Below are 27,889 nucleotides of genomic sequence, written 5' to 3' on the forward strand. Positions count from 1 at the left end.
CCCGCTGGGTAGTGAGGAGAGAAGGTACATCCTGTGACACCGGAAGTGAGACTTTTTGGATGAAAAGTTTTCCTATTTTAGTTCGCTTTGGAAGGAAAAATGCTTCAGTTTTTGGTAAGTGAGAGCGCTGTGGGATTGGTGCTCAGCACGTGGTCTTGGGGACAAAATGGGGAGAGGATGTGGAATAAGGGCCAGAAGAGACGCCCTTGGAACTGGGGCCCCTGGTTCGAGTCTCGGCGTCGGCGCAACACCCTGTGATTCTGGCCATATCAATTAATTTCCCCTTGTGCTTGTGTAATGTAAAAGGGAGCTCACGTAAAAAGCTTCAGTACCGCCCTGTCGAGTTCATGCTATATAAAATTGCAAACAGATGAACTTCAATAACAAAAAGTATTTATGGAACAGATTGTTGGGCATAGGAGCGTGAATGGAGGTCGGGAGTACTTGGTCGGGGGTGGAGGTAACAGTAGCACAGGTTTTGGAACCAGGGAACCTGGAAAGTGATATGGGAAGGTGGACCGAGGCAGATCCTTCTCCCGCCTCGCTGCAAAGACCTGGAACACCCTTCCCTTACCCCTACGACAGACCGAAGACCTGCTGACTTTCAGGAAGCGGCTCAAAACCTGGCTATTTGAGCAGTAGCAGCACCCCCCCCCCCCCCCCCCCCCCAGCGCCTTGAGACCCTCACTGGTGGTAATGCGCTCTACAAATACACTGATTGATTGATTGATAGGCATTTTGAAAATTTGGGTGGAAATGTTCGAAAACTACATTGTGAAACTGGCAATTTTGACAAAATATCAAAACATGCCAATTGAAGCCCCCAAACGAAGGTGGCAAGAAACATGCAAGTCCTTGATTTTGGAGACACAACTGTAACATTTTAGGTTTTCCTTTAACGCACAGATGTATTTATCTGACCCTGTTTCACCGCTCCGGGGGCAGCTGTGCACCCATGGCGCCTTCTGCATTGGTGTAAGTTGAACACCCATGCAGAGTAGTGGCTTTATTTTAAATAGGGCATTGCTCAATTTTGTTCGTTTGCGTGCTCCTTACTAGTCAGTCACGTACCCCAATGTACAGGCTGAATGCTGAAGTTGGGAAGGTGGCTCACATTTAGCGTGGCACTTCCTACCCACCGTTTAGAGAATCGTCTGAGATGGGAGAGGTGCATAATGGGGCCTTGGCTTCCTTCTCCACCTAGGCTGCACCCTTACATTTCTTCCTAAATGCTCCCTACACCGATAGTGCAACAAGATCTGCACCGTTCCTGGCTCTACAAGTTATTTCTTCCTGGCTCTTGATGGTTACTTTAAAGGCCCTGATGATTGGCTTCAGAACCTACAAAGAAGAGCAGGTAAACAAGAACCTAGTTTGTGTGTTTGTGCTGCGCCGTCACAGTGCAGTTACCTGATGACCATGTTAAGCCAGACTGGAAAGCACTCCACAAGTTCTGCTGTAAAATTGGCATCCTACTTTTAAACTTTGACTTTTTAATATATTCAAGCCAGAAAACCATGATCACCCAATCTGCACCTGATTCACCAAGGAGTCTTTAGACTACAAAAACTCGGTGGCAGATCGATGGGCAATCTCCCGACTTTCAGATGAATTGCATCCCATTTTACAGGTGCAATCCTACCACTCCCACTTAATGGATTACTAGATAGGGGCATATAGCTCACTTTTGATTGAGGGTTTGTCTACCCCGGACGCTTAACTAATTCTCTAACTCTCAGCTGACCATGCAAGAGCCCAGCATTGGCCTTATTGTACGTATGGCTCCCCTTAAAACTCCAAATAAGTTAATTTTTTTAAAACAGTTCAAGTGCTAAAATCTAAAATAGATTTTAGATCTAGCCAGCCAGGCAGCTCAAGCTGTCTAGTTGTGAAAGATCTCTGGTGAGCTTGCAGTCAGACCACCCCGCCCCAGAATATTGCGGCATTGGGTTGTCAAAATTTGTGGCAGAAAAATGAACATTTTGCTGCATACAATTGAGTTTTTGGAACACGTTATTTTGGTGACAGTTAATAGTTCTGTCCTAATAAAAATAATCTGCAGGAAAAAGCCAGCCATATGGTCTGCTCATACTCACAACAGCATTCTGCCTGTCACCCACACTCTAATCTTATCCTCCAAGACTTAACAACAAAGCATGAACCTCTGATGTCAGAGATACCCATCTAGTTGCTGAATTGCGCAGCATGGAAAAAAATATTGATCCCTCTTGGCTTCCTACTTGATCAAATTATATGATCTTAGGCAAATACATTATTTCACTGAGCTTCCTTTTTTGAAACTACTACTTTTTTTAACCTGACCTTGCTAATGTGTTGCTGTCCTCTGCATACCAGGCTTAGGCTCCCTGAAGGAAGCTGTTATCAACACACAGGGGTGAGCTGGCTGTCAAGTGTCTCTTGTCCCCTCTGCCACCAACTGTTCGCCTGTCATCAGGGCCACTGGAATTATGCGACAGAAGAGGGCCAAATTATGAGGCAGGATTATGTGGCAAGAAAAGCCAAATTATGCAGCGTAATGCTGCACATTTTTGTATAGTATTTCCTTATTATTTGGTCATTTTAAAACTTGGTAACACCATCCGGGCCTTGGTTGCACCTAATTAGTACCAATGTAATGCCCAAATAGAACAATAAGCAACAGAAAGGTGACCAGTTTTAGCATCATTTCACACCAATTACTTTCAACGGGCCTCCCTTTTTCTTTGCAGGATTAGCACCACAATTTATGGCGCTAATCCTGCAAAGTACCACAATAGCATCATAAATTCTGAAGCTATCTTCCTGAGATGCACCATGGTGCACCGTATTGTAAATACGGCATACACATGTCATGGGGGGGTGGGAGGGCCACAATAAAAGTGTTGCATCACAGCTGATACGCCACGTTCTTGTAGATCTGGCCTGAAGTACTTACAGGAACCTTTTGCACATGACAAGCTTCATGATTTTTTTCTATTATATAATGTAGTTTTGTCACATTTCAGTAAATATTTAACAGCAAATTTACTTTTAATTTGAACATGCTAATATGCAGCAATTCAAAAACCACACATATGTAGTGTTTGACACACTCTAAATAAAGGTTTACCCATTTTAAGTGATTTCTTTTTTTGTGAAGCCCTTATAACACGAAATGCAACATAAACACACTTACTTTTCACAGAAATGTTTTTCTTGCATTCTGTTTTGCAGTTTTATATAGTGTAAATTCGACTAAAGGGCATTGCGGCACTTTACATGGCCACCAGATTAAATTACATAAGGACAGATTATTTTTTTTCCTTTGGGGACAGGGAAATTAAATGATCTGCCCAGGATCACAGGATGTTGCGCCGTTGATGCGACTTGAACCTGTCTCCCATTTCTCAAGGACAGCTTTGTTCGCTATAATACATGACCTCCCCTTTCAATGAATAACACACACATGCCAGCATTTTGACACTAGAAAGGGGGAGATTTTGGAACCAAAATTAGGAGATTTTGCTCCCCTCTGCCCCCGACTTGCATTGAGGAAAAGGAAACTTAGGTGGGAGACTGCTAAAATAAAGCAATTTTTGGCTGAAAAATAAGTCTCCCATCTAAATCGGGGCTGTTGGCGTATATGAAAAAATTTGTCTTGAATGTATAGTATTATCCTGGCCAGTTACCAAGATAAGGCTTTAAAAAAAAAACAAAAGAAAGGGGGACTAGCTTCAAAAGCTTTAAGTTCTCACTCCCTACCCTTTCATCGTTTTCATAACGCAGGCAGGGAGGTGCAGCCTGCAGTGGGCAAATGATGGTGCATGCTTGGCCGTGTTATCCTTGTCAGCCCCAAGCTAATACCTGTTGTGCTAATCTGTGCTCGTTTAGACGTCCTGGGGGTAAGAGAGAGGCTAACTGGAGTGGGGCAGTACAAGTGTTCCAAAAAGACGATCCTGCCCGTTGTTTGATGTCTTGTCTTGCTCTCCTGTGGCCTGGCAGCCCTTTCATATACAAGGAAGAAAAACAAACATAACACAGGAAACCGTTTCTTTTATTTTTGCGGCAGGTTTACTTAAAATATTGGACATCGCTGTTGTTCACAGATTTTCCAGAAAAATTGTTATTCGCGAAATCGCAAAAAGCTGGGGAGTCTGTACAGAGGCCTTGCAGCCCGCCCATTGCTTACCATTGGTTACCTTTGTCAATCTCATTTGGTTACTCCTTATTCAGTGGCTTGCCTTCCTCTTTTTGTGTTTTTCCTTCCCTTTATTGCTCTTCTGAGTCACTTTGTTTGTTACAACCAAATGTTACGTGTTATTTAAAACAACATTCTTCACTACCAGGAGTCCCCCTTTCCTATATTTGCTGTAAACAAATCTTGTCCACTGTGCCTGCTTCACCTGTTTCTGTTCCAACTTGCGCACTATCCTGCTATCTCATAAATGTTTGATCACTCCCTAAACATCACACAGAACTGCATGACTTTTTCTCCTCTAACAAACCTGGCTTAGTTTTTCTTACAGAAACTCGGCTTAAAGATAGCTATAATCATTTTATTTCTTTGGCCATTCCTGACAACTGCAACATTTTCAGCTCCAATGGCCCTGCATGTCCGAGAGGTGGCTTAGTCATTGTTTATCATTCCCAGCTCTTCTACTCCTTAAACAACGTTTCACAATTTCTGGAGGCTGAGGGGATATTTTTCTCCAGCTGAACCCTCTCCATCTTACAATTTATTGGTGACTGTCGCATGCTGGCCCATAGAACCTGTGGGAAATATTTGTCCAGAACTTTGCAGAATCACTTCCCGGTCTGATACACATACACATCTTTGCATGTTGTAGGACACACACACATATATATATATATATATATATCAAGTGTTTGACATGTCGCTGGTCACACTCTAGACCTCCTGATCTCTAATTCACCAGCTGATCGTTTTTTCTGGATGGACCACACGCCCATCTTTCTTTTGTATCTTATCCCCAGCTCCTTCCATTTTACCCCACCCGCTTCAAACTGTCTTGAGTCTGGTGTAAAATTACAGTTGATAATGTTAATAATGCCTTGATTGACACACCACTACTGCCAACGAGCAACTTATCAATTGACACGGATACCTTCAATATCTGGATTTGCCAAGCTCTTGATAACATATCTCTCCTTAATCTTAAATCTAAACGCCCCTTGCCCAATTCCCCATGGTTCAATGACTCCCTTAAAAATGAACAGAGTAAGTGTAAATGCCTGTGGCGTTGCAACTACAGCACTGCTGCAATTGAGGCAGACAAAATATCATTGAAATCTAACCATAAACTGATTACTGATAAATCTCTCTTCTCCTACCATATTTCACCCAGATATTTTTTTTGCTGAAGTCAGCACCTTTCTTCAGCCCTCTACAGGTAGCAGGAATATCTCTCCATCGCTAGATCACTGTGACAGCCTGGCTGCATTCTTCCGGGACAAAATTGCTGCATTTAAAAAAAAAAATGTTACTGCTCAACTTAATTCTCTCTTTTTATGTTTCGACATTTGTAAGTATGTAAGCATGTACATCTCCAGGAAACAGTACAACAAGCATACGTCAGTCTTTAAGGCTTTGGTGGCCATGCGGTAATGCATGAACATCAATAAACGGGAGATTGCTGCCTACGGGGGAGGAGTGGTTCTCTCGAGTGGAGGGAAACGGTAAGAGGTAACAAGGTTGAGTACGGGAGAGGACATCAGTCGCAACATACCTGGTCCCCCGCCTAGATCCCCAAGTCTATCACCAGGTGTACTCACCAAAGACTTTCTGCGGTGGGTGGTAAAGCTCCCCTGCTCCAATAGCCAGGACCTGCAAAGGGGGGTTGGGGGCTGCATGGGGGGTCTGTCTGCTGAATTCAGGAAGGCTCCCCAGACCTGGGTGAATATCTCAAGTTTATTGCTGAGTTTATACATGATTTGCTTGTGACCAGCAACTGTGTAGCTCTGATCAGTCAGAACAGAAGGCTGCTGTCAATGTAGCAGGATATATTCAACAACATTCTTATTCACGGTATATCCTCAGTCCAAGCCTGGCTGCCCCTGGGGGTGTATCCTTAACCAATTTGGTAGATAACATACAGTTAGAACTTAGGAATTGCAAATCAGGTTCCCTTAATGATTCCTGACTTCCCTGCGTCTTTGCAAAGGGCTAATCCACCACTGGACCTAATCTCCGACATTTGTTAAATTTGTCTATTACTTACTCCTCAGTGCTGTCAACTTGGAAATCAGCACGTGGTTCATCTTTTTAAAAAGCCATCGGCAGATCTGACTATGGTATCATTTACAGACCAATTTCATTGCTGTCTCTACTGGTAAAAATTATTGAAAAATAAATAAATAGTTAGATTTCAAGCTATATCGAAGAAAAATATCTTAGACTACAGGGAGTGCAGAATTATTAGGCAAGTCGTATTTTTGAGGATTAAGTTTATTATTGAACAACAACCATGTTCTCAATGAACCCAAAAAACTCATTAATATCAAAGCTGAATATTTTTGTAAGTAGTTTTTAGTTTGTTTTTAGTTTTAGCTATGTTAGGGGGATATCTGTGTGTGCAGGTGACTATTACTGTGCATAATTATTAGGCAACTTAACAAAAAACAAATATATACCCATTTCAATTATTTATTATTACCAGTGAAACCAATATAACATCTCGACATTCACAAATATACATTTCTGACATTCAAAAACAAAACAAAAACAAATCAGTGACCAATATAGCCACCTTTCTTTGCAAGGACACTCAAAAGCCTGCCATCCATGGATTCTGTCAGTGTTTTGATCTGTTCACCATCAACATTGCGTGCAGCAGCAACCACAGCCTCCCTGACACTGTTCAGAGAGGTGTACTGTTTTCCCTCCTTGTAAATCTCACATTTGATGATGGACCACAGGTTCTCAATGGGGTTCAGATCAGGTGAACAAGGAGGCCATGTCATTAGATTTCCTTCTTTTATACCCTTTCTTGCCAGCCACGCTGTGGAGTACTTGGACGCGTGTGATGGAGCATTGTCCTGCATGAAAATCATGTTTTTCTTGAAGGATGCAGACTTCTTCCTGTACCACTGCTTGAAGAAGGTGTCTTCCAGGAACTGGCAGTAGGACTGGGAGTTGAGCTTGACTCCATCCTCAACCCGAAAAGGCCCCACAAGCTCATCTTTGATGATACCAGCCCAAACCAGTACTCCACCTCCACCTTGCTGGCGTCTGAGTCGGACTGGAGCTCTCTGCCCTTTACCAATCCAGCCACGGGCCCATCCATCTGGCCCATCAAGACTCACTCTCATTTCATCAGTCCATAAAACTTTAGAAAAATCAGTCTTGAGATATTTCTTGGCCCAGTCTTGACGTTTCAGCTTGTGTGTCTTGTTCAGTGGTGGTCGTCTTTCAGCCTTTCTTACCTTGGCCATGTCTCTGAGTATTGCACACCTTGTGCTTTTGGGCACTCCAGTGATGTTGCAGCTCTGAAATCTGGCCAAACTGGTGGCAAGTGGCATCGTGGCAGCTGCACGCTTGACTTTTCTCAGTTCATGGGCAGTAATTTTGCGCCTTGGTTTTTCCACACGCTTCTTGCGACCCTGTTGACTATTTTGAAAGAAACGCTTGATTGTTCGATGATCACGCTTCAGAAGCTTTGCAATTTTAAGAGTGCTGCATCCCTCTGCAAGATATCTCACTATTTTTGACTTTTCTGAGCCTGTCAAGTCCTTCTTTTGACCCATTTTGCCAAAGGAAAGGAAGTTGCCTAATAATTATGCACACCTGATATAGGGTGTTGATGTCATTAGACCACACCCCTTCTCATTACAGAGATGCACATCACCTAATATGCTTAATTGGTAGTAGGCTTTCGAGCCTATACAGCTTGGAGTAAGACGACATGCATAAAGAGGATGATGTGGTCAAAATACTCATTTGCCTAATAATTCTGCACTCCCTGTATATATAGTCTGACTTCCGTCAACACTTTATCAATGGAAATGCCATGTTAACTGCCACAAAAATGCTACAAGCTCTTCTGCATAAAGTCGTCTCTGCCACATTCTTCCTCCTGGATCTCTCCCTGGCTTACAACACAGTCTGCAGTGCAGTTCTAATTGATTGTTTACTCTTGACATCGGTGGCGGTGCACAAGAATGGATCCTCCTTTCTCACAAACCATAGTGGTCATCTCACTAACCCCTTTTCAATCAGCTAGCTTCCTCCTCCTATACAGAGGGCCACATGGGCCAGTCATTAGTATGACTGTGTTTACTGTCTATACAACACCATTTGCCAATCTCATGAGTCCTTTTGGAATCCAAATTCTATTTTAGACTGATATCACACAGCTGGTTGTCGCGCAATCCAAAAGGGAGAGCACACTGTAAAATAATTTTAAAAACTATCTTTTTGAGGTATCCAGGTGGATGAACCTCAGTTCCCCAAGATTTAGCTGAAAGCATCATCTTCGGTCTGTCTACCTTAACGTGGTCACCCTCCTGGTGGCCTTAGAAACTTGGTCCCCCACCACTCCCTAAGCAGACAGCTAGAAATCTGAGCACTAAGGTAGACTCTGTCCTCACTTTTGCCCCTTAGATATGAGACATGTCTGCTACTTGGTTCTCACTGTTAAAGGTCCAGGTGGTGCCAGTAGTACCTTATCCATCAGTTAAAAGTAGTCCACAATTCTGCTGTGAGAGTTATCTTCAATGTACCTGGGTGTCAGTCGGCCTCTTCAGGCCTACAATCCTTTCATTGGAAGAGGCAATGAATAGTCGAGAAACTGTTACCCGGGTACACAGCTACTTGGGCCCTCAGGTCATCAGGGCATGGACTCCTTATCACAGCGATATACTGAAAGACTGACATTTGTGATCATTCCTTCATCTTTGGGTAGCGAAACTTGGAGCTCCACCCCAGTTCGTCTTTGATTTACAAAACGTCTTATCGAGTTGGCTCTCCTTTCTTCTTCAGTGCCTCTCTTCTTTAGTTTCTTTATTTCTGGTTTTGGGACTGGGACGCTCAGGTTTGACTGGCTGCGCACTTTAGAAATATTTTATTCATTCATCTTGGGATAGTTGTGTAGAGACTTATGTGTATTTGTGGGTGTGCCTAACCACTTTCTTTTTTCAACATCGGGAATTTGATTGTCAATTGCTTAGCAGGAGTGAAAGACCCTACATAATTGCGTCACTCGAGCTAGTAATTTTAAAGCGATGTTGTGGCTTTAGCGAGAGGTGTGTTTATACTAGGTGTGTGGAATGGTTCAACCGTGTATCTTACTGTGAATCGTTACAGTGATGTTGATTTGCTTTAATATGGCTCACTCACGGCCACATGCAGGAGGCCAATGATACTTCAACTGATGCCAGTATGTTAGTCTTTTTATGGCTTTTATTGCCAACTACTGGCTTTTACAGCGACCTCTGCTGCTGCATTGATGGGTACGGTTGGCATTTATTTTCTGCTGTTTGAAAGTGCTGTTAAGGAAAGAGCGTATATAGTTCCCCCAAGTCTTAGTTACCGCCCCCTTGTTAGGGGCCTGAAATGCAATATATTCCTGTCTGAACATAAGATTGAATACACACACTAGGCAAGGCCTGGGGTAGTGGAGGTGTTGAGAGGGGTGAAGGGAGGAGATGATAAAAACTGCAGCTTGCTTTTCAATGGTAAGGAACATCTCTGGTGCCTGGTAGTACCGTATTACATACAGAGACACAACATGTGAATCAGTAGCAAACAGTATTAACAGCATGTAAGCGCCAGTAACATCATTTAGCAAACTTCCTAAAAAAGATTCTGTGTAGAGTGTGAAATGAATACCAGGAGACTCTACTATAATGTTGGATATAGCAGCATATTTCAGGCCAGCAGATATCGAGCCCAGTGGTACAGAGGAGTGTTCAGAGCTTACCAAGGATGGAATCCTTCCAAAAGTTAGAAGGCAAATTCCTAAGCTTTGGGAACCGGAAAGGAGAAAAAAGTGTAGGGAAATCAGGAGTCCGGAAGCAAACTAAAGTCATTGCAAGACACACAGATGCCAGACAAAGTACCATTGCAAAATTCCTTCTCTTGTAGTGACTCTGCTAGCTTTATTTCTAAGATACTACCATCTAACCTGGAAGTAGCCTAAGCCAATGGGCCTGAGAGGCCAGTGCTTTCATTTTTTCTTAGTTGTCCAAGTTTCAGTTCTCTACAACTGGCACCAAATGTTTTACTGGTAACTAAACCACTGCCCTATCTCCTTATTCTGGTCTGTGTTTAACACTGTTGATTGATCTATAGAATGGCTGCCAGATAACCTTAGCATTCTTGGATGTACTCCATAGAGGCAATAAAAAGGCGATCAATTCAAATCACTATTTCAGATTTTATAGTGTATTACTGATCTACCCAGTACTGCTGTCTGGTCTTAAGGAAACACCTCCGATACAGTCACTGGTTCAGATGTTTGGTCTGCTCATCTGTCTGTGAATGGTAACTAGTGGAATGGTATCAGACCTTTTCTTATCTCTTCAGGAGGTCCACCAAACACCTAGAGCATTTCCAGAATAAATGTATACCCCTAGACTTTGGTAGGCAATTAAATCCTTTGAGATTACAGACCATGGCTTTCTGGGAATGTGCAAAAGCTGGAGTAGGCAGAGGTTTCTATTGGGATACTTTAGCCTGTGAACATACAACACACTCTTGGCATACGTCTTCACTGAAGGGGTGAGCTGCAGCCACAAGAAATGTCTAGCCACCAAGTCCTTAGTTTTCCCCAGTATAAATGCCATGTCAAAGTGAGCACACTGATCTGTGTGAAGGAAGATATCCTGGATCCTGCATCGCCAAGTTCCTAGTTGATCCATTTTTGTGAGTCGGTTTGTTGTTTTGTTGACAACTAATGATAATGCATCCCTCAGCTGTTCTTAGTTCATGATCAAATGTGGCTGCAGGGGCTTTGCCAGCACAGGCCACCCCTGGGGCAAGATGTGGAAAATGGCCAATGTATTTCACCAATTCCTGAGATCCTCCTTTGGGAGTAAGTAATCCAGTATAGGCTGATTGAAGAGTTTAACTCTTTACAAAGGCTGCTCTAAAGTGATCAAGGGATACTGTGCAGTCTGATAGCCATGGGCTGTTGTTAAGAATATATCATAGCATCCTTGGTAAGATATGACAAGAAAGCTGCTCAGCTTTATCAGTAGAAAGCTGTTGTGAAAAGCCAAATATTGCAGGTCACTGTGTGCTAAAAATGACTAGAACTTGAGAGGGTCTCCACTGTATTTTGCCTGAGGAGCTAAAGTGGTACCACCTTCCTAGACACAAGTGGTGTTAAATGGGATGTCCTTTCTTTGGTCCTGAGGACAACTAGTCACTTACAAACTGAGTGTAAGTAATAAAGGCTCACTTTCAGCATCACTCGGGGTAGGGAATAATCCAGACAATTTTATTTACGAGGAAAGCTCTTTCCTACTGAGCCATCTCTAGTTCGTCCTTATTCGTAGTGCCGACCTGGACTATTTCCTGAATTGGTTTCACATCTGGATTCATGGTAACATGAGCCAAGCAAACTTTCGGGGGTCTGGAATGGAAAGTACTGAAGAGAATCCCAAATCTTCCTCAATCCTTACTGCATACCAGGCGAGGCCTGGGGTGGTCGGAGACGAGCACTCAGAACGCTCCACAGCTGACTGATCACTGCGGCTTCCTCTTCAAAGACAGGTAACATCTCTGGAGTCTGGACGTAGGTGATTATAAAGAAGGGCAAGATACAGGAATCTCTGATAAACTACATTATCAACACGTAAGCACCATTACCAGCACTTGACCAACTCCCAAAGATGCTATGCAGGGCGTTAATAACAAGAGGCGTCACCAGCTGATGATTCCTGCAAGGTAAGATGTACCTTGCTTGATGTTTGCTGTCCACTTGTACCTCTATGAACGTATCACACCCTGTTCACCAGTACTGTAGTATTTGGGTCGTTGACAACTGTACACAGTTCTGTTCTGTTATTGTTCGTAGAGCACAGATGTGCTCGAGAGCATATTCGTGGTGAAAGAACTAAACAGAGACCATAGAAAAGGGAATTTAAAAGTTGTTTTATTTGTTGCACGTCCCCTCCCTCTGGAGGTTATCTCAAGGATTGTTAAGGCAGTGAGGTGATCTTGGCAGGCCCATGTCTTTCCCTGGTAGACTATGTTGCTGGCCGTGTTATATATTCGGGCTAAATAAAACTAATCTTCACAGCTCATTGCGAACTATTTCAACATTATCTGCTTAGATTACTGCAAGTGCTGCAGTCTACATTGGCCGATGCAGAATTCCGATGAAGTCCAGCACACTACATCGTAAAGTGAGATATACAGTAAATATCCAGGTGTGGTTGTGCTTTTTCCTTTTTTTGTGAGCACGTTAGTTAAGATTCTGCTGGCTAAGCCCCACCCCTTTTAATAAAACGAATCCACTGATTATACTGGCAGATTATAACAAACGTCAAACAAGATTTAGGACTAGTTGAGAAGCACACACAGCTCGCACATTCCTTGGGAGCTCTCTGTTGTGTCAGTCAGGGAGTCAGCAAAAAGTCGGACTAATGCTGCTGCGGTGGTTTCCTGATTTAGTGCGGATTAATATCCCTTGGCATCGTCAAGAGTGATGACCACAGTGGGAAGGGCTGCTTCAGTGTCCACGAGAGAAGGATGAGCTCAACTGTGTCTGCTCCTTTTGAGTAGGAGCCTCATCATCATATTTGTTCTTGGCCTGATAGAAGGATAATTATAAAAGAAGTCTAGTTTTTTTTGTTGCTTTCACTGAAGTGGGATCTTGGCTACATTTCCTGATCATTATTCTCTCGAGTCTCGTAACTGCTGGTCATCCTTAACCTTCTTTTCTTGTTGGGTCGCCGGTGGTTAATGTGATTGCCGCTTCTATTTTGAACACTTTAAGGCAGTGGAATGGCTGTGGACGTACAGGCATGACGAATGATAATGTTATAAAAAAGCCTTTATGTTATACCAATTTTTTTTCTTTTTTATGCCTGTTTTCCCACATTCAGCTTTGTGGTGTTTTCGTGCCTGTACAGACGACAGTCCTCCTAAAACACTTGCTTAAAGTGGCATAGAGTATAGTGGACTGGTGTAGAATACATTGGTGTAGAAGTGTTGCAGAGTGCAGCATAGAGGGCAGTGGCATTGAATTCAGCAGCTCGCAGTGCAGCGTTGTGGAATGATGGGGCAGAGAAGTGTGCAGTTTTGCAGAGTGGCGCAGAGCAGCGTGGTGTAGAGTTGAGTGATGCAGTGGCACAGAGTAGAGTCGATTGACATTGAGTGGCATAGAGTGCAGTGGCATAGAGCGGTGTAGATTGGCATAGAGTAGCAGAGTAGAGTATAGTGCTGTAGAGTGATGTAGAGTAGCACAGATTGGTGTAGAGTATAGTGCCATGGAGTGCAGTGCAGTAGAGTGGAGTAGTGCAGAGTAAAATGGCACAGAGGTCAGTGGTGGAGAGCGCACTGTTCCAGAGCGAAGTGTCAGAGTGCAGTGGTGTAGAGTGACGTGGAGAGCAGTAGCGTGCAGAGTATAGTGGCGAAGAGTGCATTGGCATAGAGTATACTGGTTAAGAGTAGAGTGGTGTAGATTGCAGTGGCCTAGAGTAGAGTAGAGTAGAGTAGAGTGGCGTGGAGTGCGGTGGCATATAGTAGATTGTTTCGGAGTAGAGTGAAGTGGCGCAGAGTGGAGCGGTGCAGGGTAGAGTACATTTGCATAGTGGCATAGAGTGTAATGGCGTAGAGTAAAGTGGTGTAGAGTACAGTGGCATTGAGTAAAGTGGTGCACTGTAGATTAGAGTGGTGTACAGTGGATTGGCGTAGAGTGCAAGGGCATAGAGTTGTGTTCCAGAGTGAAGTGCATCAATATAGAGTGTATTGGCATAGAGTGCAGTGCTATAGACTACAGAGTGGCATAGATTACAGTGGCCTAGACTAGAGTGATGTAGAATAGAGTGGCGAAGAGTACATTTGCATAGAGTAGAGAAGTGTAGCATGAAGTGGTGTAGAGTGGGGTAGTGCAGAGGGCAGTGGTGTAAAGTGTAGTGGTACAGAGTAGAGTGCAGTGGTGTGGAGTACTGCAGAGTAGAGTGGAGTAACGTAAAGTGGAGTATTGCACAGGTATACAGTTGTACTAATTAAACTATGCAGTGCACAAACGAAAATGTGTGGAAACCTAGAGTAATGATTTGTTTTGATCATATTAAAGTATTTGTTTCCCACACATTTCAGAAATAGCAAAAAAAATTGCTTCATTTGTGTTCCTAATTCGGAGATATTCTGAAATACTTACACAGTTCATTTAAAAGTTGTATGCTAGAAAAAAAACCTTTTCTAAATCCATTATCCAGCAAGACTACCATAAATCCTCACTTTGAAGTCAAAGAAATTAAAGTAATCGGGCACCCTCGAAAGACCAAACCTGATACTTGAACTTTGGCTTTGAATGCATAGTGAATGTGACAAGATCAGAACAAGATTTACCAGATTCTTTACAGAATGAGAGCACTCAAAAGGAAACTATAAATTTGTTTTAGGTAAGGGATGGCATGAACTTAAGCTGGACAGTCTAAAGTAAATAAAGCCATCAAATGGGAAGCCAGAAAATGTGTGTTGCAAACCATAAAGACAATGGCAAGCAACTAGCAGAATGCATTCCTAGGTCAGCTTTCTGAATGTTCCCAAGATTTCTTTAGCAAACCAGACAGCTGTGTTGTCTGGTAGGCTGCAACCTAAAAGAGCATGAGAGAGGGAAAAAATATGTACTATATTGTCAAGCCGGACATAACGAGCATTGGCAAAGCCAATAGGTCTTGCTTATGGGCGAGCTATTACCTTTGGCAATCGGATGGGGGTGGTGAATGGGAGGGCAGGTGAGGGTGATGAATTGGAGGGCGGGTTGTTGGGGAATGGGAGGGCGGTTGGGGTAGGTAACAGGACTCTGCTCTCCCTGTGCCTACAAGTAAACAAAAAAAGTCTGGGTTCAGCCGCCCCCTATAACCTGAACCTTTCACTTTGCAGAATTCTTTCACTCTGCTGTGTGATTTTGCCCCGCACGCCTGTCTGAGGAGCGGATGGGGGAAGAGACTGTGTCAGCAGATCCATTTAAATTCCTTGTAGTGGCTTTATCGGGCTAGCAGCAAGAAGTGACTGGAAAGCAGCCTGTGGCAGGGCTGTTTCTAATATGGCAGATGCAGTTATCGGACATCAAGCAGCCCGGACATGGATGACATGTTCTGCTGGTACTTGTGTCCTGCCATGTACCTGAGTTTGCATGTGTGTTTGTGGGGCTGTCTCCATTGGTGCGTGTTTGTGTGTGTGCACATGCGTGTATGTCTCTGCGTTGTATTTTAGGAGCATGAAACGCTTGTGCATTTGTAATTGTATGCATGTCTATCTTCAGGAGGAGGTAGCGCTTTCCATGTCAGTTGGCTGTGTGAACGCATTGTTGTGTCTGTATCACTAAACCAGACTGAGAAATACTAAGATTTGGTGGGAGAAAATGTTATGGTTATACAAAATGAGGTGCTAGAAAAACGAGGAGTCCCATTCAAGAGTATCAGGTGCTATCGAACAATGTAAAGCGCTGCTTAGGATAAAATGGGTTTCGCAGGAGATTAGAAATACTTTTTGCCAGGCAACTTTAAGCAAAGATGCTCACTGAAAGAGTGCACTGTCCTTCGAATGTCCACGCAGACAGATACCAAACATTGACTGAAAGGCGAGCGTGGAGGACATGCCTTTTTCCCTACATACCTGTATAGTTTTTCCCCCTTTGGCAATCCATTTGGCTTCCCTTCGTTCCGATTCCCCGTAAGCAAAACTACAAAATCATGCCCAAAAAGACAAGTTGAAGGAAGCAAGGGTGGTTTCAAGGTATCTGTTAAAGAGGCAATCCCAGTCATGTACTTGTGGCTCCCAGAGCTGCCATCTCAATGTTTTGATCGATGTATTTGTGCCCGTTTCTCGTTATGGACACTAAATGTTTGACTAAATCAACTGTGAATTGCATTTTAGGCATTGTTTTTCAATGCAGGCTTGTGGGATCTGCATGCATACCCCCCCTTCTTACTGATACAAACAGGGACAAGAGAGCACACCTACACTCACTGTGCAGCAGAGCACCCCCATCGTAGCAGCTCTGATCGGAGCACAACAGCTGTTCTTTTCCGGCTACGGCTGATGAGGAAATTAAAGAGGGCAGAGTTAAAGCCACAAGAATTAGTGCAAATTGCTTTCCATCCCAGGCTGAGCCTGGGAGCTGCTTTCGGTATGAATGTAAAATAATGTCAGCGACATGGGAGGAGGTGGGAGGGACGAATGCGCTACAATAAAATAAAAGCGGCTATGGGCCTGAAGCTGAACACGCACCCACAGTGTAACACGAGTAGGCAAAAAAAAAAAAAGAAATAGACCCACAAAGGAACAGACAAACATCCAAAACGTAAAGATACAGTACGTGGTCCCTGCTCCGTGGGAGGAAACAAAAGACAACAAGCATATGCAGTGCAATAGGTCTCACATTTGCGAGATTTAGAGCTATTGGTGTTGTAAATTACAATGTCTTTTACCCATGTGTTTTGGTTTGGAGTGGAATTATATGGGATATATTGGAATTGTTAGTTGTGGAATTGTGTGGAGTGGATTTGTACCTAGAGGTTATGCACTCAGGTAAATTTGCTCAATCCACTGTCTGGTCCACAAGCGTCTAAGCTGCACTCTTGACAAACCAATGTGGGGTCACTATTTGTAAAGCAAGGTGATGCAAGACTCCGCCCCTCGAATCTTTCCCAGAGTTGGGTGCAAATAGAAAGCGAACTGTGCGCTGTGAAGCTACGCTAAATCGATTAGCTGCACAGGGGAACCTTGAACAAATAAAAATCAAAAGCAAAAAACTTTAAATCACTTGTCATTGTAATTAATATGTAAAGAACAGCTTCAAAATCTTCATATACCATTCCCTCTGCTCACAGTGGCTTATTTTACTATTTTGATTGAAGCACTGCTACTAAAATGATTAAGAAGAGTTAACACAGCCCCGACTTCCAACCGCCATACCGATTGCACCAAATGCTCTAATCCATCCACGCACAAATACTTTCAAAGCTCACTAAAGGATAAAAAAAACTGAAATTGAAATGTGTGTTCAGAAAGAAAACAGTGGCCTCATTAGCACCATCAAAGTAAGTATCAAACATGCAGGGGTAGTGATGTGTGAAAACCCCCCGCTGTGGTGTGTAAAGAGTATTTTTTAAGGGAACAAATAGCCAGGAATAAGAAAACATTTTAAAGAGAAAGTGTGCCTCAAGGTATGCTTTGTATTGTGTTGTCTTAAACGCAGTAGGGCACTGAATGACCTCTTCATCCCTTCCCCTCCAGGCCTCTGTGAACTTGGCACAAAAAAAAGAGCAAAATTCTAACAGTCAGAGCTTTTTCAGTACACTTCAAACAACACTTACACTCCAGTTAGCTGAAGCCCTCTGCCAATATACACACACACAAAGTTTCTGATAGGAAGCTGGAGGGGTGGGGATTGGGGTTTAGGAATGCGTCTAGCTGGCATATTGTAACACAGAAACATTGCTTCACTGCAGCCATTGTAACCCCTGGCTCCTCCGGTCAAGCTAGGTCTGTCCGTTTGTTTGCTTGTGACCTCAGGACAGAATAATAGCCACTCACTCTCCATTCCATCCTCCTTTTATCTGTGCACTGCCAGTAAGGATCAACATGATTACAAAAGCTACGGAGCGTTAATGCATTGGGACACATGGAGGCACAAATAATATTCATAAATAAATGAATCTGCTTAAGTGCGCTACCAGTGTCAAATGATCAAACATTGTAGCCCCGTTAGAAATAAATGCAGCAGAAATGATATTAGATTTAACATGAAAAGAGCACAACTAATGATCCTGACCTACAATTTACAATGCGAGTGCTGAGTACAGTATATCTAACTAAGGAGGGCACATTCGAGTTGAGTGCAAACGCTTTTATTATAATCTCTCTCTACCTTATGGACTTTGGTGGGTAATATAACTAAAAGCATTTGTGTAATATCTTCAAAATCTATCTATCGCAGACGTGCTCTCCTTTCCCAGATAAATTTGACTGGAACTGAGACACAATATGGCGCGTGTGAACGTGTATTTGCGGTGGTGAGAAACATGCTTTTACCATCTCTCACATTTTAAATGCCAAAAACATCACTGCGAAAACCCCAAAATACTAGCAGCGTCAGGGGTCAGCCATGTCACCTCCAGAGCTGCTACCAACGAGCTGTGGGGCCAGAAGATCCCAGCAGACAAGGAGGGGGAAGGACAGGGCTGAGAAAGCACATCCAGCTAGGAGAAATGGAAAACCCAGGCTGGAGCACCATCTAGAAGTCTGCCCGCTTCTCCCACATTGTGAGCAATACAGTAATAATTAGTCACAGCGGCAGAACCGTCATGACTGGGAGCTTTATAAAATGCTCTCTTTAAAGTAAACTGCATTAACCTGTAATTAGCTTTGCCACCCCAAGTGATGTCGATGGTCACACAGGGTACACTGCACGAAGCAGCAGTCCGGAACAGAGCCCAACTTGCATAGCATTAATTACACAAGGAGGGATGCTTGGCAGCACTGTCTAGAGCCCTGATCTGCTGGCTGAATGCAAGTCATGCTTGGTGGAGCTGTGAGGAGGGCCTCCCACAATATGAGGCACAAGAGGGGAGGGGAGGGAATTGAGGAAAAGACAACCCAGAGCAGCCAACAAGACTGGCCTCAGCCGGAGCCTCGGTTAAAAGAAGGCTCTAGTTTCATTTTCATCAGTCAGAGTTACAGACAGCTCATTTATAACAAGTAATTAACTAAACAAGTAATTAAGTGAACAAGCAATCCTCCCCCCTTGCTGTAAGCACCGGGATTGCAGGCACACTCAGTAAAGAAAATCCAAGCCAAGGTAGTGCGGGAGCCAGGCAGCTGAGAGAGGGCCTTTTTTACAGCTAAGTTAAACTCAGCGCAGGAATGCTCTGCAAATGGGAAGGGCAGCTTCCCTAGACATGAGCAGGAAACAAAGTAAAAAAGTCCCAGACAGATCAGATAAACAGGACTGCTCCCACACAGAAGAAGGCGGGACAAAGAGACATGACTGACCACTAGGAAGCAATGATTTTTAAATGACACTCAAACTAAGAAATGAAATAGCTGGAAGCCCACAGAAGAATTACAATAGGTCTTACGCTCAACCTAAAAAGGAGGGGCAAAGAGGAAGGATTGACCACAAGCAAGGATTTTTAAAGGACATTAAAACAAATGAAAAGCAGTGGGTGGGCTGTAAGCCCACAAAGTATATACAAGGTTCCTCGAAAGTTCAGCCTTAAAAACGACAGATGTAAATGGCCTTCTTTTGGACTTAAATTCAGATCTTTGTCATTGGTTCCTGATTGAATGATGATTGTATTCCCATTTACCTCTATTCCCACCTGTGACATACCCTAGCCAGTGTGGAATGAAGAGTATGTGGGTACTTGCTTAAGTGCCCTGCTGGAAGAAATGGTGGTTTAAACTTTTATCTGCAGAGGTAGGAAAAAGGTTAGCCTACAGAGCCATTGAACCCTTGCCTCTGTACATTGCTTAACAATGGTTGGCTTACTTGTAAATCTGTTTTGTTTACTTTTTCTGTGGTGAGTTTCCTTCTCCTTGTGTTTGTTCCTCACCTCCTCCTCATTTTCATCTGAACACTTGTATCCTTCCGTTGCTGACACAAAGGATATACATTAGGTGTTCCAGATTCCAAAATCAGCTAGAATTTGGATTAAAAATCTACAAATTTCAGAGCAAAAACACGCACGTAAAACTTTGCTGGAGACTACGAGCTGCAGAGACAGGATCTACAAGCAATCTATGCTGGTGTGAAATCGAGGAGCAACAGCACTGCAACACTAGGCTCATGTGGGAAATCATCTAATCAACTCTATAAAGGAACTGGGCCTGCAAAACGTCTGGGGCATGAGCTTGAGCAAAGCGGAGTTCTATCAGATGGTAAACTGTGCAAATCGGTTACTGTCATTCACAACAGACAAGAACATTCTTGCCAAAAGACGGCATACCTGGACAGTACTATCATCATATAAAGCCCTCCAAGCACAGGAATATTTATCAGCATTTTTCACGCAATCGCTGAAATATCAATTCATGCTTCTGTGCTTTCTGTCGACTGAAACTAAAGACAATGCCCCTTCCTGGAAGTAGCAGTTCAGGGCTCACTCTTGTCCCCTCTGTGGGTACAAACAAGAGTCACTTGTTCATGTTTTCTGTGAATGCCCGGCGTTGGCCGAACAAAGGAAAACATACCTGAAACACATTTTAATGGCCCTAGGTATATGCTCATGTAGGGCAGCCTTCATTAGCTGGTTAAGTGGCTCTTCAATTCTTCTTGCCTGCCGGGGGACTACATTTATGGCGCTGTCTTTCAAAAACAGTCAAATATTGCTGAAATGGTAGCGCAAAGTCAGAACGGATAGGGGTGCTGCTGTTTCTAGTGTTCTCGGGTGCTTGCGGATGGGTAGTTATTCGGCTAAGCGCAGGAAACTGAGCAGGCTGTGACATATCGGAGTTTAGTTGTAGGGTTATCATCTATCATGCGGTGTAATCAAGTATGTCTAGATTTTAGACTTAAGGCTCGGGAACATGGAAACTCGTTATTTTGATTTTGTGGGTATTTAGGGTCGCTAATTACGTTGTACTGCTATTGTATATACATGGCCATAAGAGAGGTCTTGTTGTTAAGACCCCACTCTTGTACTATTCTTACAGACAAGTTTTAAGCGTTATAACCACTGGTGGGAGGAGGGCAGTCCACTGTGAAAGTGAGTAGTCTAGAGGTACATCAATTAAATACTACCGGAGTCTGCTTTTTGTAATTGACTCATTAGCCACACAATGTAATGAGTTTTAAATTGGCATTGGTTTTAATTAACTATGGTTATCAATTATTTACCTTACCATTTAGGTCTTGCATAAAAACCGATGTAGCTTGTCTGTTCTTGACCTACCAATTGTGTACAATAATATGAGTGGGCTTTGGGTCATTCGATTGCTCATGATTGGTTGGCTTTCTTATCTATCTCATTTGTTTACTTCTTATTCAGTGTTACTGTGTGTATCACTCCTCTTGATCATAGCTGATGCACACGGTTTCTGACTGAAAGAGTTGTATCCTTCAATACTTAGCATTTAAGGGACTACCTTTTTATTTAAGAACTCCCCACATCCTGTCTTACCCTTAACTTCTCGGCCCCTTGCTGTCCTTGTTGCTACCCACTCTTCAGCTTGTTTGTTGCTTTTCCACTTGCTCTACTTTTTTTTAAATTGTATTTATATACAGTAAGGTGACCATCTGGCTGTTTGGTGGTAACTTAAACGTATCCAAAAAATGGCCACTACAGAGTAATAGTGCATACATTTGCATTTGTAGGCTGTCAGCACTCAGGGACCGTACGTTTTGCCATTTTGTTCTGCTGATGTTGTTCAGCATTGGAAACAAGCATTGGAAAAGTCAAAAGATCGGCAAAAGCCTTTCAAAAGCAAGACTTATTGGCTTTGCCAATTCTTCTTTATGATCTACAGCAGTGATACTCAAAGTACGGCACGAGGGCCATATGCAGCCCTCCTGACCTTTACATGTGGCCCCCAGGTCAAGAGCAGCACTAGGCTGCTGTTTTCTTCACTGTTAAATAAATAGGCAATCCTGTATTTCAAGCTTAATTGAAGTTCATGAAAGGTTGTAGCTAGCTTATCCTGCACAGCCTAACTTTAAGAAACACCTTTATTTTTAAAGACGTCTTGCAGCAAAAGTGTAGAAATATGATAAGGTGTTTTCAAAGTTCAAAGAGTGTAGTTCATTAACACGAAGAACCGTTTCCCCCTAATACATCACTTTATACCAGTGCACTGAGAAGTATTTTTTTCAAGCAAGTTTTCAAACATGAATTTACATTCATTCTCCTCCCCTCACCCCCAAACACCCTGAAAATAATGCAAGTCTGTTGTTAAGTGCACATTTTGGGCTGGGATCCTATAAAACATGAAAAACATTAGTTTATTAAATCAAACACAGGAGAAGTTTTTGTACAATGCACACACAGAAGGATTGTATTTCAATTATTTCAATGTCCTTTTATATATGATAACGAAGAATAAGGAGAGATAGTGAAATTAAACAATTGCTTAGGATCACACAATATAGGGAAGCTGGGAATAATCCCAGGTTTTCTGGTTTCTCATTAAGCAATCCAGCCAATGGATGTATATGCTTCGCCTCCCCTACCTACACTCACCTTACAGGAACCTCCTCCCCCTTTCCTGGTTTTAAGCCCCCAACCGCCACCCTTCTATTATCAATGCGGCCCTCGGTCACATCTCACTCAAAACCTTTTGGCCCCTGGGAAAATATTTGTGAGAACCCATGATCTACAGCTTTCTTGATCCTCCAGCCATGTTTCTATAGCTATAGCCATAAACCAATGTCAGACTTTTTCCATTTTAGGCTTAATGGATGATGCTGTGTAGGCTGGCCCACAAGCCACCAGATTTAAAGGAAGCTGAAAAAGTTGAAAGAATATGCTTCAGCAAAAGGGCCAGAGAGAAACGGAGGATGATGTCGCAGCCTGTTCTACAAAATGAGTTGATCTGTTAGTAATAGTCAAGGTCATGAAACTGCGAAATGTTCACATTTCCACAGTTTGAACTCTGCTGTGACTAAATAAGGTTGATCACATCTCCCCAGCCCTTTATGGTTTGCATTGGTTGTCAAGAGACAGAAACTTTGTTGGAAGGTTTATGCTTTGCACATCAAACTTCTTACATTACCATCGGTTTTTGGAGAGTCAACCCTGTTTAGCATATTCCTCCATCACCCTTTGCCAGATGTCTAACTGTCTAATGCAGTCTCGGGATTCGGTTTAGTTAGAAGGTAGGTATTGGATTGGGTGTCAGTTCTTTTTTAAAGAGAGTTGGAAAGAAAAGGTAGCAGGGAGAACAAATATATACTCGTCTACTTCAGTGCAAGGTCCTGTCTTCAGCAATAGAAGGTTACAACTCGTTCGATCAGAACATGGTAAGACCCAAATGATCAGGACAAACACAAGACTAGAGAGGAAAGCTACTGGATTATGAGCAAGGTTTTTGAACTAAAGTCAAAAGATCGATATTTATTTTGAGGGCATGGGGCAGAGCTCAGTATGATTCCATTGGGTGAGAATATTTTCGGCCCTCTAAAGTTGCATTTTTTCTGTGATAGGACTTAGAAACAGAAATACAGGGGTGCCAGTAAACCTGTCCTGCTGACGTATGAATGGGTTTATAAATGGTTTACTTCAGGGCCAGTGACCAGTGTGGTGAAGTTGCCTTCTCTGATTCTAGGCGTTAACCTGTGTGTTGGTATGTTTAGGTAGTCGTTTAGGAAGTGTAGTGCTCAGCAAGAAAGGTGAGCCTGTCGTGATCAGGCGAGGTCTCTGGGATTCTGCTGCACGGCAGTGAACCTAGAAGGCAAACCGGGAGCATTGAGACTTGGTGCCTAGCAAGTGGTAGTACTGTGCTGCAAAAGGATAACACTGTGCCTGAAAGGAATTAATACATTTATAAGGATGAGTTATGTTGGTGTTTTGGAAAGGGCGTGTTTTGCACGAAAATGAATCCAGTGGATAAAATTCGAGGTCCTGATGGGGCAGCTCCTAATAAATAAAGGGACTGAAATATTACAGCGCTCCTATTTATATTTAAGCCATGGCAAACTGCTTCACAATTTCACCATACCCATTGACACTTGAGAACCTGGCCTCCTGTAAGCTCCCTACTCAGATGGGCACTGTGCACGCTCCACGCACACAGAACATCTGTACCGAGTCCTCCTACTGCTCAGCGTGTGTCTGTCGATGAGGCTTAGAAACACCGGTCCACTATCAACCCATTGTTCATTAGAGCCTCTGACCTCCAGGAGTGATGCCACCTCATCTGTCGAGAAATTGAGGCTGACCCTACTGTGTACTTTATATTGTAATATCTTGTATACTTTATCTCATAAACATGTGAAATAAATTCTCATTCGGCCTGCTTTTATTGTGTTTATAGATTTCGGAAAATTTAACTTAATATATTGCTGATAAATTCACTTTTTAATCACTGTCCTTGTTCTGTTACAAAAGGGACCAAACATATGACAGTGGTGCATTTTCCTTTAATAGTAACTTGCAAGATTAAATGTTTTCCCAGATGTTGTTAAGACGTGGTGTTCAGTGATGCACATGGTTCGAGTTGCTTTTACTTTGATGTCCTGATTCTGATGAAAAGGCTTGGCGGGAGAATGATCCCATATAGATTATGGTAATTTATGTATTTATTTGTTTTGCAGCTTGGCTTTGCGTTCGGCAATGTGGTGGGGATGTACCTGGCTCAGAACTACCAGGTAAGTTTCCCTAAAAAAGCTGCAAGCCTTGGCAGTCTGGCTATCCAAGGGTGAGCCAGGGAAGCATTCATTACGTCTGAGCTGCATGCTGAAAGTGACAGAAAGTGCTTCTTATAGACGGGGCCATTGGAATGATGTGACTTATAGTTGAAGAAATTATGCAGCAGGAAATTATGTGGCGTCGTTTCGTCCACGGTTTCTCTACTTCGTAATACTGTCTCGCAAAAGATTCCTCCTCAGCAGTAGTTTAACACTGGAAAACAGCGGTCAGTGACGGAAAGGTGACCAGTTAATCTGTGCCAAGGGGACCTCACTGCATGACACACAACATGTGGCACTTTTTTGTTTTAGTAACTTTGATTCGTTTTTGCAAGTCACATGTATCTTTTTTATCGGCAAATTATGCAGCAGATGGTGGATTATTTGGCAAGTGCAGTGAATCCTTAACTATGCAGAAGTCTCTGCAGCTGCAGAATTCCAGTGGCAGCACTTGTAGGGTAGTAGCTACTATAACCTGCATTAAGTACAAGGTGGTTTCTAATGTTGCAGTAAAAGAGCATCGGAAAATCATAGGGTCCTATTCGAGAACATAAAAGTAAGGGTGGAGATTTAGATCTCCACCTGAACGCATTTTTATGTCTTTTTTTTAAATTCTCAAACATTCCCAGGAGTACACCTGGAAAACTGCCACTTGCAGGTTTCCAGTTATACTTCTTAGAATGTCACACGACATGTCCAAAGTGCTATCCCCTCGGAGCAGAGTTCTCCACCTGCACTTGCTGCTTCTGTTTTGTTGATTTTTGCAGAACCCAGACTTGCTATTCGCACATATGCAGAAACCTTGGTCCCCATAACCACTGACCCTTTCCATGGCGAGACAATGGGCAATGCCCAATTTTGTAGTGCTGTCTGGAAGAACTCCATCCATTTTCTACTGCAAGCCAATCTGGAAGAGGAGAGGGATCACAGCTTTCTGTAAACATGACTTGCAGAATCTGAAAATAAATTAGCGTTTGATTTTTTTTGTTTTTTTTCTGCATGGATTGGCAGTAGTAATCTGTTGCTGAAAGATGCGTGCACACAAACTGGCTTTTCGGCAAGACTTTTTAAATAACTTTTCACCACAGCGGTGCGAACCCCTAAACTATCTGGAACTCACATGTTAGGTTTGTACCCCCTCAGGAGATCATGAAAAGCAAGAATTAGCAAATCCAGCATGGGCGGCCAGCCTTTTGGCTTTGTCAATGTTTATTTTGCTTTGTTATGGTTTTTCTAAAATGTTATTTTTGAAGAGCTGCTGGTTCCTAGGTGTTATAAAAAACAAAATGGATAAAACCTAAAAGATGTTTCCCTGGCACTGAAGATAACTACATTGTATGGATGTGCTCTTAGTAACAGAGCGGAGTGCCGTCACTCACAGTGAAGTTAGCCAATGGCTGACTTGGGCTGGCCCATTGCCCCATACCGTGCGCTATAGTGAGCAGAAGGAAAAGGTGAATGGCAATAATGAACCAATGGATAAAGAGGGCTGGCTGGCTGACTTACTATAAGTGTATCATATAATGTTAGTAAAATCGAAAGGTCTTGGCGAACACCAGACCTAATATACCTCAAGATGCACCTTTCACGCTGACCTGTTATTGTGTGAAGAATGCATTTTAAAATATTCTTGCAAAGCTGAAACACCCAAACGTTCGGAGCCAGTCAATTGGGAGACGGGTAACAGTGGTCTGTTACCCCCCCCCAATACTTTGGGTACAAAAATTAGTAAAGTATGTTTTTGCTCTCCTCTCCTTTGTTCCTGGCATCTATAGCTGATTTTTCCACTAATATGTACAATCATTACATGGGTGTAGATCACTACCCTAGGAAGGACATTGAAAAGAGTAACACTGGGAGTGAGGGGTGTGCGGATATTGGAGTGTACCGATGAGTCAGGGTTCCCTGCCTTGGTTATCCCATGAAGTTAAAAGCACTTTCTTGGAGTCAATGAAAAGAAAGTCCCTGCTTTTAATAAGAAGGCATTAAAGTGGTGGTACACAAACTGTAAGAAGCTGTATATCAAGGGACCCACACACAACTTCTGCAAACTGAGTGTTCAAAAGAACATTTTTGTAATCTGGTTGGATTTTTTTTTTTTAACTTCCTTTTTTATTCCATTTGTAAATTAGATCCCTGACCTTGGAAAGAAGTTGGAGAACATCAAAAAAGACGTGGAGGCCAAGAAGAAGCCCCCAAGTGATTGACCCTGGACATTTGCTGCCATGCTGGATTAGGAGGGCCCTGTGATTGCCATTGTGCTGTTCACACGTGTTGCCTGGTTCCATACTATGTCTCAGGCTCTAGCATTTCCTCCTCTGTTATTATGCGGTGTGAACAGCATTGCTTTCGCCATCTTCACCGTCCAAGGTGAAGGGAGCATTTAAGGTGCTTTGTTGCTTCTGAGACTTGCTTGGAATTTTCCAAGGAAACTAGGATAGAATTATTTATAGATGGCAAGCATCCTAATGTGTACATGAATCTGTGGCAGAATGCTGTGTTTGGGGTGGCGATGTGCGAGCAGAGGTGGGTAGGTATTTACATTATGATTTTGCACATATGCACAGCATTCCACCCTGCTCATTATTATTATTATTATATATTTAATTTGGGACAGTAGCACCTGATTTCACCTGTATGATTACATCACCGATGACCAAATGACAATAATGGAAGTTGAACTTAAAATGGTGCTAGATACATTATATCTAGCAGTTTGGTAGGGCCTATGATGACGTTTTTGTTTTAGGTTAACTCTTTGTAACTTCTAGTGTATGTCAATCTGAAATCATCAGGCATGCAGAAGAAGCAGCGCGCATAAGTGATTGTGTTGTCTGAATCGCCTTGTGTGCTTCTAATGCCCCACTCTGAAATACTGCTCTCTTTTATTGCATTTACAGCAGGTAATCATTCAGTTATTTATCAAACGTTGTTCTGAAAATCTGTGCTTTTGTTTGCTCATATGCGAGTGATCAAATGTGGGAGTGTCTTCATAATGTTTAATACGTGCCATTGATCCACACTGCTTAGCATCTCAGCAGGCATGTGATTGCTTTGAAGTAGATGCACCACTTATGCAGTGCAGTATTTGATTTTGTACCTCATTACTGTGTTTATGTTCCTGCTTGGCACTACCATAAATACTCTAATGTAAGTGAGTCGCAATCATGTTTCGCCCTGATACAGTAAAACCATGGTTTCACTAATACTGAGTCCTCCTTGCTCTTTTTGGGTGTAGTACCCCGCATTGTATCACAGGTCAAGGTTTATTTACTGTTTGCGGTATTCCAAATGAAGTAGTCACATATATCTTGAATCCTCTCCTCTTGTTCTAACCTCCTTTCCTGTCTTTGTGTCCATCTGTA

The 27,889-nt window shown here is 42.9% G+C and overlaps 1 protein-coding gene across 2 annotated transcripts; it reads left to right on the forward strand.

Moving 5' to 3' along the window:
• STMP1 (short transmembrane mitochondrial protein 1) lies at positions 1–27,730 on the forward strand. 2 transcript variants are annotated; one of them, XM_069227957.1, is made up of 3 exons: positions 1–114; positions 24,432–24,485; positions 26,657–27,730. In XM_069227957.1, the coding sequence occupies exons 1-3, from the start codon at positions 100–102 to the stop codon at positions 26,729–26,731; spliced, it is 144 nt and encodes a 47-aa protein (XP_069084058.1). In that variant the 5' UTR covers positions 1–99; the 3' UTR covers positions 26,732–27,730. The 2 variants fall into 2 exon arrangements, with proteins under 2 accessions (XP_069084058.1, XP_069084057.1); XM_069227956.1 differs by lacking the exon at positions 1–114 and having other exon boundaries at positions 24,396–24,485.
• The last annotated feature ends 159 nt before the right edge of the window (positions 27,731–27,889 follow it).

The sequence above is a fragment of the Pleurodeles waltl genome, chromosome 4_1 (genome assembly GCF_031143425.1).
Source record: "Pleurodeles waltl isolate 20211129_DDA chromosome 4_1, aPleWal1.hap1.20221129, whole genome shotgun sequence".
NCBI lineage: Eukaryota > Metazoa > Chordata > Amphibia > Caudata > Salamandridae > Pleurodeles > Pleurodeles waltl.